This window comes from Meriones unguiculatus, chromosome 12 (genome assembly GCF_030254825.1).
Source record: "Meriones unguiculatus strain TT.TT164.6M chromosome 12, Bangor_MerUng_6.1, whole genome shotgun sequence".
Classification (NCBI taxonomy): Eukaryota; Metazoa; Chordata; class Mammalia; order Rodentia; family Muridae; genus Meriones; species Meriones unguiculatus.
Window position 1 is genome coordinate 29,875,342 of NC_083360.1, and position 15,994 is coordinate 29,891,335.

Below are 15,994 nucleotides of genomic sequence, written 5' to 3' on the forward strand. Positions count from 1 at the left end.
TGCCAGTGCCAGAAAAGGAAGAGAAATCCCAGAAGGCCCATTAGAGCAGGGGAGAAGCAGGGCCATGGCTCCCTTTGAGAGCCCCACCATCCTGTGACTCACATTTGAGCAGCTGCAGCTGGGTGCCACCTTTCTTATGCAGGTAGCCAGCCTTGGACACACCACCAGGCATGGTCAGCAGATTCTGGGCACCAATGGCCTTCATGGGGACAGGCCAATGCATTTCCTCAGCTGCCATGAAGCTGCAAGAGACAAAAGAGACAGGACTCATCCAGGGTAAGCAGCAGGGAACAACATGGCAGGGGGTCCTGGGAGAGCACTGCCAAGACCTAGAAGGCAGTGTGGAGGGTCAGGTCCGTGGAGGACTCTTAAATCCTCAGGCTTCTGGGTGAGACTCCAGGGGTGACAGCGCTACACAGTCAGTTCCCAGTCCTCTTGGCCATACGCTTGACTCCAGAGCGCTGAGAACTAGCCTTTTTACCACCATGAGTTCATTGAGCTCATGGCCCCATACAGGCTGGGGCAGGAATGACTGAACTCAGAAAACCCTAACCTGAGTACATCAGGCCTTATGCCATATCTACCCATGGTTCCAATGCCACTTGAGCTTACAAGATGCTTGTCTTAGGTAGGGAGTCAGGGATGCTTCCTGGAACAGGAGGCACCCTTGAAAGTGTTTGTTCAATAGCTACAGGACTGAGGCAGGCTCTGGGCACCTTCTCCACCAGGTCTGACCTTCAGTGGAGAGGAAGTAAGGTCCTGAGCTGTCCACCCTCACTCAGCAACTTCTATCTCTCCCCCGTTGGAAGTCGTAAGGTCAGACAGTAGAAGGGCAAGCCAAGAGCCCCCACTTTCCAGGGTTAACGACCTGGGCTCCTACCTAGTCTGGCTTTCTGGAGCATCTCCAGCCTCAGTTATTAGAGCTATAAACTGGGAAGACAGAGCAGATTCAGCACACCCTTGTCACCAGTGCCATGAAGACTATTTGACAGGTTTGCTAGTATCCGCTTTATCAGTCCAGGGTATCAGGACTCAGGCTTCTGTCTGTGGGGAACCCCAGGTACCAGTCACATTTGCTCCCTAAATTGGCATTGTTTTGTTGGTGCCCCTACTCATCTCATCAGCTCCATCTTGGGACCCCTGAGGAGCTGCATGGGGACAAGGTCAGTGGCCTGCTCTGAACAAGATGGGGTGGCTAAGGCCAGGTCCAGAAGGGCAGGATGCAGAGATCCCTATTACTATAGTGCCAACCGTAAACATATACAGAAAGCATATACATACATAGATACATATACAATACGTATACAGAAAACCTTCCAGGCCAGAGGTGTCCCAAGCCTGGAAGCTCAGCATTTGGAAGGCTGAGGCGGGGAGATCTAGAGCATCAGAAAATGAAAGAGAAAAGGATGGAAATCAGTCAAGCTCTTGGCAACTGTCGTGCTCACTCCATCAAATTGTGTGTTAGGGAATTAAGTTCACAGGCTGCCTTAGCCCTCTGACAGGGTCCGTTGGCTACGCCTCCCCCCCCCCCCCACATGCCCCTACCAGCCACACCAGATCCTTAAACACCAGAAAAGCACCTGGTCCATTGTCCCGGCCAGCAGGAGCAGGGGCAAGGTCAGGGCCATTGGTCCCCGAACTGCAGGCGGAGGTTCGGAACAATGGCGCGACCACACCCCCGTGCAAACGCCATGGGGGGGACCGCGGATCCTAGCACAGCTGTGTGGTGCGAGGAGGGTGCCCACGCCCATCCACGAGAGGTGCTGGCAGATGAACAGACCGAGCGCCAGTCTTGGAGCCCCCGGCCGGCCGATTCTGGCTGGCCCACACTCGCCTTTGTTCTGGGTAGACGCGAGAGAGCGCCTGGGGCTCCCGGGACTCGTGGTCCTGGGTCGTGGTGCAGAGGTTGGGGGCTGGGAGCCTGAGGGGAGTGCGGGTGCTCAGACCCAGGGCTGGGGTCCCAGATCCCGAGCTCGGTGATCAGTACTCACGGTGTCCACGCGGCAGGCACGGCCGGCTTCCGGGGGGCGGCCAGCGCCCGCCTCCCCTGTGCGCAACGACACGGTCCGGAGCCGGTCCCGCCGGCCGCAGCCTCCTCCTTGGAGCCGGTCTCCCGCCAACCCCAGCTCCGAGGCCGCGACCCAGAGCCCGCCATGCTCGCTGAGCCCCAGGCCCGGGCGGCCACTGGCTCCTCCCCTCGCGGGCGGCGGGGCAAGGGCTAGGGGCCAGGTGAGGAAGCGAACCCGCCCCTCCACACGTCAGTTTCTCCACCCACCACGGGTAGTGGGCAACCAGAAGTGGAAACTCGGAAACTTGCTCCCATACAGTCCAGAATCAAGAGCCGTCTACACAAACAAGGAAGCCGCCGATGCGGAGTAAATCCCGCTCAGATTCCCAACACCTGAGGATCCCGAAGTCCCCGCCTGTGGATCTCCCCCTAGCTCGCCCCTTCTGCATGAGCTTCTGTAACATGGCACCCTACTTCTTCTGATGGTATCCCCATCATGTCACCTTGCCAGTCCCACTCTGTGGGTCTCCCTCCGCACAGAATTTCCCCGAACAGTCAGGGTCCAGCCCTTGGCAGCTCTCACCTACTTGGGCTCCTCTGGGTATCAGTCCCAGAGGAGTGTCCCTGCTTGCCCAAGGTTAAAAAAGCCCTTGTTCCCCCAATAAGTATCCTCCAACTCCCACCATAATACAGGCTGCCTCAAGATGGGCCACCCGTGACAGAGGGAGGCACGTTTGCTCTTCAGGGGCAGCTCTGGTATATTCCTCAGGCTCCATGGCCACCCAGGCGCTTCACCCTGGTGTCCAAGCCTCTCTATCAGGCAAGCTCTCCAGGTCCCTTCCTACTGCACGCAGCCTTGATGTTCCTGCAGATTTCTCACTCCAGCAGTCTGGCTGCCTGGCGCATTGGTTTCTGGAGGAGCACTTGCCATCTTACCCAGAATACTATGCTGCCTCCTTCTTCTAGCCACCCTTTGGATCCCTCTCTCCACTGCCTCTCCACAGCCACACCTCTCCCTTTCTCCACCAATTTCCCTTCATTACCTTCCAGAGCGTTCCCATCACTTCTTTATTCTAAATGGTATGGACACAGTCCTGACTTTTGGGGGGATAGGGGTAGCATGGGATTGAGAGAGGGCCTCCTAGGCTTTCCTCCTGCCTCTGCCTCCCAAGTACTGGTATTACTGCTGTACACCTTCACACCTGGTAACACGTTAGCCCTTCCTAATTCAGTCCTACCTTCAACTTTTTTTATGCGCCCTGCTCTGCCCTCTACCTTCTGTGTCTCTGTGCACAGACCCCAGTAAAATAAGCCCACAAGAATTCACCTTCGTCCAGGTTGTTTCCACTTCCTGCTGTTGCAACTAGAGTAATTCATCCTTTAAATATTAGATTCTCAAGAACATGAGCCATATACAAACTCTCCCAGAAAATATAAGAGCAAAGCCACAAGGCCAGGATCACCTAGTACCAAAACCAGATAAAACCAACACAAGACATGAAAACTACAGAGCAATAATTCTCTGAGTTTTTTGTTTTGTTTTGTTTTTGTCTTGTGTGGGTTTCTCTTTTATGATAGACTCTCATGTAGCTCAGGCTGACCTTGAACTAGCTGGGTAGCTGAGGTTGGCCTTGAACTTCTGGTCTTCCTGCCTATGCCTCCCACGTGCTACAATTACCATGCATGGTTTACGAGGTTTATCCAGGGCTTCTTCATGCTAGTCAGGCAATTTACCAACTGAGCTATATCCCCAGGCCCAGATCCCCTTCTGGATATAGGCATAAACATTCTCAAAAAGATGCTAGCAAACTGAATCCAACATCATGTAAAAAGATCCTACAACGTGAACAGGGAGATTTATCCCAGCAATCCAAGGTTGCTTTAATAGCTGAATTCAATTAATATAACACAGTATATTAGCAAAGAACAAAACCAAATGGTCATCTCAATAGATACAGAAAACCTACTTGCTGAAATCTAAATCTTCATTATAACAATACTCAATAAACTAGAAACAGAGGGAACTTTCTAAATATGACAAAAGGCATCTAAGAAAAACTTCAGCTAATACAGCTAGAGGTGAAATGCTGAACATTTTCCCATTAAGAACAGGAACAAGGCAAGATGTTGGATCCCGTTGCCTCTTTTCAACATTGTGTTGAAAGCGCAGTCAAGGCAACTACATAATAAAAAGAAATTAAATGTTGGGCTGAAGACATAGATCAGTGGTTGAAAGCCTGACTGCTTTTCCAGAGGACCTGGAATTGCCTGAGTTATATTCCCACCACCCACAGGCAATTTCACATTTGTCTGTAACTCCAGTTCCTGGAGATCTGATGTCCTCTTCTGGCCTCCACAAGCACTACATACATTTGGTGTACAGGCATTCATACAGCCAAAACATCCACAGACATAAAATAAAATAAAATACAGGTAAATCAAGAGTCCAGACAAAAAGAAGAAAAACTAAACAATGACTAGATGATTTTATGTCGAACAAATTCCAAAGAACTAAGAAATTATCAGGACTAATAGGTGTTTGGCAAGGTGAAAGGATGTGAGATGAATATATACATTTCTGCATTGTGTTGTATGTACTAGCAACAAATAAGTCCGAGAACAAATGATTTTCAGTACTCCTTCCTCCAAGCAGTTAGCCATGACTGTTAGAAGGTTCTGTCCCCCAAGCTGGGGCCTTCTCTCTACCTGACACTGACCATAATAGGTTATAATTATACCCCACACTTAGAGTTCAGGCCCAGCAGAGTGGGAAGCCAGGGTGCTCCAAGCAAGGTAAACTGTTGCTCCTAGTGGGTAGTCAGCCTGAGGATTGCTGAAGGAAGCTGAAACAGAGCCCCACTCTGATGTGTCTGGAGCTGCAAGCAAAGATGCGGCCTACCTCCTCCTGGCCCCATGCTTGGGTGAGGTGGGTGGAGGAGTAGGGCAGTTTCAGCCCATCTTGTTTCACCTGAGTGCCCAGCAGGATAAGGCCTGGCTACCACCCTACCATACTCGGAATGAAAGTTCATCAAGATCAAGGCCACTGACTAACCCTGTGGGAGAGGGCATCATGAGAGCCGAGTTATACTCCACCGTCATCTCTCCCAGGAATGTCCTTGCTTCAGAGACAGGACTGACATCACAACCCCTCTTCAGACAAGCCCGGCCTGACACCAGGCGGGTAAGCCAGGGTGACCCCAGCTCAGGAGCTCAATGCCAGACCAGGCTGTGAACCGAAAGAGGATGTGGCGTGGCACCTGAGGGCGAGGATCACGCTGTGCTAGAGTTCTTGGAGAGTTTTAGCCCAGCTTGCAGACTCCAGCACCTCCCGCGCCTGGGAAAGCTGAAGGGAAGCTAAGGAACTCCTGGCTCGCCTGTGGGCAGGATGAAAGCTCTTAGCCACTGACTGACCTGGCTAGACACCTCAGTACCCATAGCGCCGCCTCAGCCCCAGAGACCTGAGAGCTAAATTCAACTCATTCATGCTAGAGAACAAACAGTTCACGGAGTGAGGTTGCTCAGTTCCCTTCTCTGTAAGAACAGCGGCCTCCGTAGGCTGAGTCACTGTGGATGGAGTTTTGAGGGAGAGTATGAGATGGAGGTAACAACCCCGCCCAGCCCATGTCTTCCACTGAGTCTCCAGCAGCAGAGGAAGCATAGGAGGGTCCACTCCTCAGACTCCTCTGTTAGCCTAGCGACAAATCCTCTTCTTAAATGGGAGGCTGTGGTGACAGGAACTCACTTTCTCAGGCTCAGGGTGTTGCATGGGCCCTTTTGCTTGGAGTTGCAGGCCTGCCTGCAGCACCAAGGCTTTGGATATGTGTGAGTCAGTGATGGTGGCTACAGTCCATGAGACCTTGGAGAAGTTGTGCAATCATTGTTTGTGTGTATGCATGTGGACATGAATTTGGGCCCATACATTTATGTGTGTGCTTGTATGCACACGGAGAAGGCCGGACACCCGCCTCACATTCTCCAAGTCAACTCTCCGCTTCTGTACACATCTCCTCCTCACTCCATACTTGATCTTGAGTCAGGGGACCCTGCTGCTGAAGGCTGCTGGGAGATATGGACAGAGCAAGCAAATAAGAACCGCTCTGTGCCCCGAAGGCAGCCTGAACAAGTTCTGAAGGTTCTGTGGCCTGGACCTGCCCTGGACCTCTGCGGACCTGCAGGGGCCAGCAACCATCACCTACAAGGGCCCACGCATAAGCTGTGGCTCTGCACACCTGGTCAACATGGCGGATGTCGCACTCACACAATTTACATATGTGTGCATTGATACACGTGCATATATGCATGCATGTGTGAGCCTATACACAAATTCAGGATGTGGCCTATGAAGAGTCAGGGCTCTGACAGCCCCTGACACCTGCAGGTATGTCCCTGCCATGAAGTGTGACCAAGCTGGACTGCTTTTTGTGAAGCTGCAGGACAAGGCAGGGCTGGGGGTCCCAATGCAAAGAAAAGGAGACTAGGTATCACTAGGACACTTGTTTACACATATGTTATCACTCAGGTACACACATGTACGCATGATCTCATAACACCCTTAATGTTACAAATACACATGCACTCATTGTGGTGGTTTGAACGAGAATGGACCCCCAAAGGCTCATATATTTGAACGATTGGTCCCCAGTTGGTGGAACTGTTGAGAAGGATTAAGAGGCGTGGCCTTGTTAGAGGAGGTGTGTCAGAGGGGTGTGCTTTAAGGTTTCCAAAGACCTGTGCCATTCCCGGTGCCTTGAGCTTGTAGATCAGATGTGAGCTCTCAGCTACTGCCCAGTGCCATGCCTGCCCGCCTGCCACCATGCTCCCCGTGTGACGGTCATGGACTCTAACCCTCTGGAACTGTGAGCTCCAAATGAAGCACTTCCTTTCATGAGTTGCTGCGATCGCGGTGTTGGTCACAGCAACTGACAGGACGCATATGAACTCAGAGCTCTACTTCACACTTTACAGGCTGGGACACTGGGGCCCGGTGGGGAGGGCTCAGGACGTGCGCCGCACTCCCCATGGGTCAGGCTTCAAGGAGCACCCCACATCCTCATCTCAGCACCCTGATACTGCAGCCGTTGGTGCTGTCATCGCCACAGCACCAATGAAGAAGCCAGTAACTCACACGAAGTCGCACGTGCACTCTGGTGAGTCAGAGCAACCCACAGCCTCAGCCTGACACACCCCTTTGGCTGCGCTGGCTCACGCTGCCTCACAAGTTCTTCCGTTTTAGTTTCCCTTTCTTCCTTCCTCTTCCCGGAATCTTTCTCTGTTAGAGAATCAAAACCGACATTCTAGAAAGGCCTAATGTCCAGCCAGACCAGATAACTCAGGGGTGGCCACAGGGGCCAAAGCGCTGTCAGCTCACAAGGACAGCCCCCGCCATCAGTTTCCTGAGACCTCGGGATTATCCACTTTATGTCAGCTCCTTAAGCACAGCACTCTCACACAGGCAGCCAGGACTTCACACAGCTACCTTTGTCCTCTCAAGTGTACACACACACACACACACACACACACACACACACACATGCAACATGTGTAAGCACAGAACCTAAAACCAAGACCACCCCAGACAGGGCTTACAGTGGGAAGAGCTCATAGGCCTGAACTTCCACTCTGGCAGGCTGACTTCCACCTCCCCATAGCTGCTGTTGGGTCTACACCCGAGGGAGTCTTTTTTTTTTTTTTTTCTTATTAGTTACATTTTGTTAACTCTGTGTCCCAGCTGTATCCAGCTCCCTCATTCCCTCCCCAACCCCACACTCCCTCCCTGGTCTCCTCCCTGCCCCTTTCCAAGTCCACTGATGGGGGAGGACCTCCTCCCCTTTCATTTGACCGGAGGGAGTCTTAAGAGTGTTCTAATGGCCAGTTCTCTCTCTGGGATCCATTTGAACCACTCGGATCTAGGGGCTAAGTTAACGGAGGCCAATCTCCTTAGAGACTATTGCTTCTCACAGGACCAAGTCCCATCAGTCCCTGCTCCAACCCCAGCAAGAACTACAGTCTTCCCATTCATCCCCCAAGCCCTGTCGTGGCTAGGCCAGGGCCGCCTCCAGACCCCCATATTCAGCTCTTACCTCATGGCACTGACCCAACACATGGCACTACTCCTTCCTGTGACCTGCTGGAGATAGGTGTCCTTGAGTCCAGAAAAACTATTCAGCCCAGGAGCTGCAGGGAGGGACCGCACCTGCATGTCCCCAGCATATGATCTTCTAGCTCCTGGCCACTACCGGAACTGCCCAGCCTACATGGGGTTGGGGGAGCTGGGGCCAACAGGGTTTCCTCCCTGTATGAGACTTCCTCTTACTGAGCAGGCCCAAGGAGAAGGCAATTTTTACTTCCACACAGCAAGGTCCTAAAAACCACCCGGGGCCCAGGGCAGTACTCCCATCAGCCTGCTGGGTTTGGGTCCCCACTCACCACTGTAGAGTTTCCTCAGCTCTAGGGCCATCTATGTTCCTATGAAGGCAGTTTCTTGATGGTTGCTTCATGGCTATCTCATGCTATCAGACAAAGAAGCCCCTCCCAGCTTTGGGTGTCTGGCCTGAGGAAGCCAGTGCTGACACCTCCTCAGCAACTCCCTCCCTCACCAACAGGTTCTTCTACCCAAAAGGTACATACTCAGAGCTGTGTCTTACACCTGGTGCCTGTGGCTTTCAAGATGGGTGTTCCTGCACCTTTTGACACCAAGGAACTGAGGGACTAGGATGGAGCTTGGGCCCAGACATCAGTCTCTTTCTACAAGGATGCTTGAGTCACCTCTCCACCTCAGCTCAGCTAACATCTGGCTCTCCAGAAAGCACTTTGCAGCCTCAGTGGGAAAGCACAGTTCTGTTGTTTCAGGGTTCCTGCCCAGTGTCCCCACAATCAGTAAGTGGGGAAGCAGGAATTCCAACCCAAGCCACTGAGTAGCTGTATTTCTTCTGTCTAAGCCCCAATCCCAGGACAGGAAGAGGTAGATGGAAGGGGGGGGGCAGTTTCTGAGACTGAGGGCCATGGCAGAAATGACTACACAGACTATAGGGTTCCCAGGATTGGCAGAATCTCTACTTTGCCCAAGAGGTTTCATGGGACACCCTCCTTCCCAGCTCCACAGTTTCACCTCTCTGTGGCTCTGAACACCAGCCCCATGACTGGCTGTGCAAGTACCTGACCATTCACAGGCACAGGCCTGTACGTCAACTACTCAAAAAGGACAGTTTGCTGGTGAAGGAGCGCCTATCTTCCCTGCGTCTGTGGCCAAGCTTTCTAGGCCCCCAGGGGGCCCAGTTAGATAAAGAGCACTGGCTGTCTCCTGAAGAGTAGACAGCTTCAGCTTGGCTCCCAGCTCCCAGCCTCCCTAAGCCACCAAGCTCTACCCTCTGAGATATTCAAAGGCAGACCCTGCTTGCTGCAGAAAGCTAGGGCAGGGGTTGACTGGGGCATGGGAATATAGGCTTCTCATTGCCTTCCCCATTCCAGCAGGGTGAGCTAGGGGAGCAGCTGAGGAGCCCTGGAGCATACAGCAATGAGTACAAATGAGTGAGGCAGTTCCCAGAGGGCACAAAGGTATCCAGGAGCTGTGGGCTCCAGAGGACATTCAAGGCTCAGGGAGGCTTCCTGGCAGACAGCTCTAGGTCTGATTTCTAGAATGCAGCTGAGGGAGTCACAGTGGGAAAGGCGCAGGGTGAATGGCATGGGTGAGCTCAGAGGACTCCACAAGCAATGAGGCAGCCTGGACCCAGGGAGACTAGGGGTTGAGATTCTTGAATCCCACCAGGAGATAAAGCAGGAGCCAGCCCGCTCTCGAAAGTTATGTTAATCCCTTACCAGGCAAACGGAGGGATGGATATAACCTAAGGAAGAGGTGTGCATCAAACCCCACAACCTGTTCTTGTTCCCACGCTCCTAAAGGAAGTAGAGGTAGAAGAGGGCAGTAGGCCACACCCACCCTGACCCTCAGCCAGGTCTCCAACCCCAGGCCCTGACCTGTGGCGCTGTCATTACCAGCATTAGGCAGCCCTGACTTCCCTCTATCCTCCTACCCTGGACTGGTACCTTAAGCTCCAAACTCACGGACCCCCCCCCCATCAGGCCAGACTCAAAGCACTCACTAGAGAAGGTAAGAGCTAGCCAGCAAAGCTAAGTGTGTGTGGAGTGTGGGGGAGGGTTTAGCAGGGTTAATCAGAATTAAGACAAGAAAGAATTTTCACTCAGGGGTTGGGGATTTAGTTCAGCGGGAGAGCCCTGGGTTCAGTCCTCAGCTCTGGAAAAGGAAAAAAAAAATTTTTTTTTTTTTTACGCACAGTGCTGGTACCTCAAGCCTCCTAGGAGGCTGGTCTGGCTCACATCAGTACTCCACTGAGATTCAGGGAGGATAGCATGAACTTGACCCACAGCCAGGGATCAGTGTATTGGATTGGAACCCACTTCCAGCACCTAGGACCCCTATTCCCAACTCTGGTATCTGCTGACCAGCTTTCTGCACAGCTCAGGCAATGAGTGAGGCAGAATCTTCTGAGTGAGGGAGGAGAATCTTCCAGGCTCGGGATAGGTGCCGAGCCCAGGGAACGGTGGGAGAACTGCCAATGGGTAACCTCAACCTCTCAAAATAAGATGTTTTATATCAGCCACTCCCATAGGGCTTATGTCCACTCCCCTGGGTCTAAGGCCCACCCAAACGGCCCTCTCTGACCTGGAGCCCTCTCCCCTTTCCAAGCCCCGCTCTGCCTACTATATGATGAGGAAGGGCTACCAGGATTCCCAGGAAGTCTGTCTAGGCCGCAGAGTGGGTGGCCTAGAGGGCCAGGTGCTCTTCTGAGCCACATGCCGTGTATGTACAGTAGTCTAAATGAAAGCTCCCCCAAACGATACATCTACATCTTAATCCCCGTGACCTGTAAACATAACCTAGGTTGGAAGGGGGTTCTACCTGTAATCTATGGTTTCCATCCTGGACTGGCCAACGGCAAACCGCCCTGAAGATGACGCTGGAGCTGGGCACGGTGGCTTATGCCTTTAATCCTAGCACCTGGGCGGCAGAGACAGGTGGGTCTCTGTGAGTTTGAGTCTAGCCAAGTTTACACAGTGAGACCTGTCTTTTAAAAGAGGATGGCACAGGAGACCATGTAAAGACAAGAGACTAGAGTGAGGCCTCCCAACGCCAACGGAGCAGACAAAAAGGGTCCCTCTACCAGGCTTGTAGAAAAGTGCAGTCCTGTTTCTACCCTGGTTTTGGACCTGTGATCGCTAGAACTGTGAGGGGTAAGCTTTTACTGTTTTCCAAACTCTAGTGTTGCCCCAGAAAGAGGACCCAAAAGGAGCCTCACCCAAGTTCAAAGGTTTTTATTGATTTTTGGGTTGTTGTTGTTGTTGTTTTTTCCGAGACAAGGTTTCTCTGTGTAGCCTTGACTGCCTTCGCCTCACTTTGTAGAGCAGGCTGGCCTCAAACTCACAGAGATCCGTGTGCCACCGTGCTCAGCTTTCACCCAAGTTCTTGATGGGCTGCCAGCTGCCTTCTGTTTTGATCTGACCTACTTCCTGATATGCCCTATAGGGAGAGGCTGGCTCTGCAATGCTGCATCTGTCTCAAAGGGGCTATCCTAGGCTGGCTTCCCTAATGCCACATCCCTCTGGCACGATACCAGGCCCAAACCCACCAAAACTGTTGGTGTCTATCTCACCCCTAGATCTCCTCTTCTTTGGCTCAATCAAACTGTTTCAACCACAAAGCAAAGACCAAGCCAACTAGCTGGCCAAGGGGATGTGGTGAGACCACTGTTTCCTGCTCTAGAGCCTGGCCATTCCCAACACCTACATTCTGAAACTGAAAGCAACTTCCTTTGAGACTAGAACTACCTTGCCCTTTCTCTGGAATTACATCAGCAGCTCAGTCCTTCCCACCAGTGTCACCAAAAGTGACTCCAGCACTCCTCATTGGCCCAGGTCCCACTAAATCCCCAGGGGCCCAAGAGATGGACGATGAACGCTAGAAGATAGGCTTAGGCCATCCACAAGGCTGCATCTCTAGTGTGGTCATAACCAGCACGTCCCTGAGCCCAGATTGTGTGACTCAGAGCTAAGCTAATGAACACAAGAGTCTCTCATAGAACTGATGTCTGTTTTGGCTGTAGCCAAGGCTCACTGACGCCCTAGGACACTGACTGACTAGGTGAGACCACCTGCAAGACACGGACTAGGCTGCTGCCACATGTCTTCATGTCCTGGATTGTCTGACCGGGGCCTTCCTTTCCCAGGCTCAGCATCATTATTCCTAATGAATGTACCTGAGCTGCGTGGTGGCGTGTCTCCTGTGCTGAGGGCAAGCTGGAAACGATGAGATCCAGGGCTCCAGGAGACCCTCACACTTGGCGCAGAGCCTGCTCCGGCCAGGAGGGGGCAGTACCTTGTCTTCAAGGACTGGTTCCATGATGGAAACACTAGGCCCACTATGGTGAGGGGTGGGTGGGGCTGGGGAGAATGAGACAGGCATGAAGCCTTCTGTGAGCTGCTCTCCTGCCTCAAACCACAAGCCAGCAGAGGCGTTTCAGGATTCACACTTCAGTTCATCACAAACACAGACAAATTTCCACCTTTCGATTGCCTGTGCACTCTCTAGAGTGCTGACGTACAGGCCAGGTCCACCCCCGAGTTCCTGGCACCTCACCCACAACCGTAGCCTGTGTTTTTCATGGTTCCACCCGGCTTGGCTCAGAGGAGCCCACTACTCCCCGACCCAACGCAGCTAGCCTGGACAGTCCAATGACCCAGGCCTTGTACTAGACCCTGGGAGCTGGCCCCTGAGACTCGAACTCAGTTCTGAGTGTCCCAGCTAGTGAGCATCTCTCCACCCAAGTGACCTTTGTGAACAGATTGGTTCAGTGGTTAGAGAGCAGATTCGCCGGGGACACCTCTGGCTCCTTCTCCTCCTAGACTTGTAACTGACCCTGAGCCTCAGTTTCCTCACCTGAGAAATAGGTCCCACAGCTTCCCTGATGGACCATCCACTGAGGTGGTGGACAGGTTTACTCCCGGACACTAGCTTCCACTGGCAACACCTTGCTCAGTCACACTGGAAACCAAAGAAGTGTTGGAGGCCGCTTCGGAAATGCCCCTGCTTGACCTCAGGCCAGACTTCCCCACCACAGTCTCTTAGGTCTGGCAGATGTTCCATCATTTCGGCTGCCCTTGGCAGTGCCAGAATCTGATCCAAGCACACCAGATTCCATTCCATCTCCACGCAGAGAATGCCAACCTCCCTGCTTTCCAAGGCCCCATGTCCAGACCTCTGTCCCTTCCAGCTCCTCACAGAGTCTGGCTCTCTTCATATTCCTCCTGCTTCTATTCTCCCCCAGCAGCAGCTCTTGGGGACAGGGACCTCTCCATGTCCATCCGCTGCATGCTCAGTGCCTGCAGTGTCCTGTATGATGTCGCTATCTGATTCTCCTCGTTGGCCTTGTCTGTATCCCAGGAGCTAGTGCCCCAATTCCCAACGGCACTCAGTTCATGGTGCTCACTTGCCAAATGAAACCATCTAGATCAGTGGTTCCCAGCTGGTGGGTTGTGACCCCTTCAGGGGTTAGAACAACATTTTCGCAGGGGTCATATGTCAAATATCCTGCATGTCAGATATCTATGTTATGGCTCATAACAGCAAAAATATATATATTATGAAATAGCAACAAAAATAAAATTATGGTTGGGGGTCACTGCAACACGAGGAACTGTGTTAAAGGGTCGCAGCAACAGGGAGGCTGGGAACCACTGCTCTAGACTGCTGTACCCACCTTCATCCTAGCAGTGGGAAGGGGGCTCTGTTTACATGAAGGATTTCCCTTAAACTACGCATCGTGGAGCAATCACCCTCCCCTGGGTGAGCTTTTCCTCACGGTGTCTGCGCTGATAAAGCAAAGACGGCAACCTGCTAGGACAGCACACACCCACACCCTCACACCAGCTTTCTGCTGAGCCTCTGAAGCCATAAGAACATAGCAAGGGCAAAACCTGCCAATAGCATGTCAGCATGCCTGCAGGGGAGCACTGTCTCCTCTGAGGTTGAGTTAAACTGACCCCTGGTTGGACAAAGAATTCAACCAAGGGTAAGGCCTTTCCTGGTCTAGCCTGCTCTACCTCACCAACTCCCAGGAGCTGAGAGAATAGAGCTCCTACCTACTAGTCCCATCTAGGGACACCTACATCATAAGCATGGGGGTTAGGAATGCAGAGAGGATCCTACCCATAGCTGTATCAGGGAGATCCAGCAATCTTTCTGTGTGCCAAGGCTATTAACTTGGGAGCTCACAGTCATCTGTGCCAAGGTTAATATTCTGTCTTCTTCATGAGGACACTGAGGTGGCTTCACTGTCCCAGGATCCTAGAAGGCATTTTTCTGCTAAGCTTTGTTCAGAGCAGCCCCAGCGCCCACTCCTAGAAAGACACTGGTACCCCCCTCGGCAGAGAGTCCACCCACCATGAAGACCGCAGTGCTGGGCCCTAGTCTCTATAGACAAGGCAAGAGGCCGGGGCCCAGAGGCTCACACCAGAAAACTCTGGCAAAGAAGCAGAACCCCAGGCCTCAGTTTCCTCCTCAAAAACTGGGAAGTCCCCAGAGACCCTGAGGCTCAGTGCAGAGGACGGGTCCATGCTGTCCGCAGTGAAGAGAAGACAAGTGATATGGAAGAGATGAAGGCCTGGCCTCTTACTCAGTGATACTCTGGCACCCAAGTACTAGGGCAAAGGGAGGTGTCAGAGCACTGCTGTCTACGGGCGAACCCCAATGCCTTGGACCCCAGGATCCAAGCTGGCACCATCCTCTATTTGGGGCTGCCTATTAATAACCTGTGGAAGTAGCCACCTCTGACTCACACCCTTGTGACAGCCATTCCACCAGAGACAGTGACACATCAACCCACGTCGGGAAGCAATGTTTCATGTGAGTTAGCCAAGCTGGACACTCACATACGTAGTGTCTCAGATAAAGCAAAGCTTGCACAAAGGCCTTGGGGTCAGGACAAGAGAAGGTGCACACACCTTCAGATGTGCAAGACAGAAAGAAGTGCTATGGGGTACTGTGCTCAGCTGAAGCCCCTGGGCCCAGGCACCAAGCCCCAGTCCCAACTTCGTAGCCTTGGGCAAGTCACTTCTCTTCCTGAGAATGCTAATCTGAGGACCAAACCAAACGGCTCACAGAGACTTTGTCACAGGGCACTTGGCCTGGTACTGGTACCAGAGTCCTTGGGGTGAGGGCACCCTGCTGAGCTTGGATTCCCAGCACTGGGGCACAGAGACAATGAGGAAAAACACTTGGCGTATTGAGTGTGGCCATGAAGTTCATGCTGGGGGGAGATGAAGTGAGAAAGGGAATCAGAGATCCACCCCCATTGCTCTGTGACAGAGCCAGGGGCAGAGGTCAGGGGTCAGCTTTGACACACTGAGTAAGCACATGGTGTCCTGGTGCTGGCCCAGAGCCACCGCACCAGACAAACACACCACTCAAGTGTACCTCCAACCCCCCTTGTTGTGATGCAAGTTCTTGCTATGTTGCTGCCCAGATGGCCCTGAGCTTGAGACGGTAGTTACACACCTCTGAGACAGGCTAATTCTTAGTAAATGTTTAGGTCTCTTTTCAGGCAACACCTTGCTCTCTCACTGAGTTCCTCTTGGGGTCAACCACAGGCCATCAAAGGTAGCAGGTGATGGTTTGGGCCCTCTGCTGGGCCCTCTGCAGGCAAGAGGCTGTGAAGAGCTGCTGCAGCCTAGGTCTAGGTCTCAGATTGGACAGTCAGAGAGAGATAAGGACAGACCAGAAGGAAGGTACTAGGGGACACACAGGAAGGGCTGTGGAGAGGGACCAAAAGCAGGAGGGAGCTGCAGGCCAGACCCTGGCTTGCGGAACTAAGAACTACTTGTTCCTCCTCAGCTGGGAACTCAGGGCCTCAGATGCCTGGTGGTGGACACCATGACTCATGGCCTATTGCTGGCTCCTGTCCTCACTCCTCAGCA

The 15,994-nt window shown here is 52.7% G+C and overlaps 1 protein-coding gene across 5 annotated transcripts in view; it reads right to left on the reverse strand.

Moving 5' to 3' along the window:
• Sh3bp2 (SH3 domain binding protein 2) overlaps positions 1-15,994 on the reverse strand; it is a 40,134-nt gene that overhangs the window by 10,350 nt on the left and 13,790 nt on the right. For 3 of the 5 annotated variants that reach the window (XM_021643664.2, XM_021643661.2, XM_021643660.2), the window contains exon 2: positions 103-242. In XM_021643664.2, the coding sequence (XP_021499339.1) occupies positions 103-238 (136 nt within the window). In that variant the 5' untranslated portion in view covers positions 239-242. Of the gene's footprint in view, positions 1-102; positions 243-1,991; positions 3,400-8,088; positions 8,247-15,994 lie in introns of those variants that run through there. The other 2 variants (XM_021643659.2, XM_021643658.2) reach the window with 2 other exon arrangements.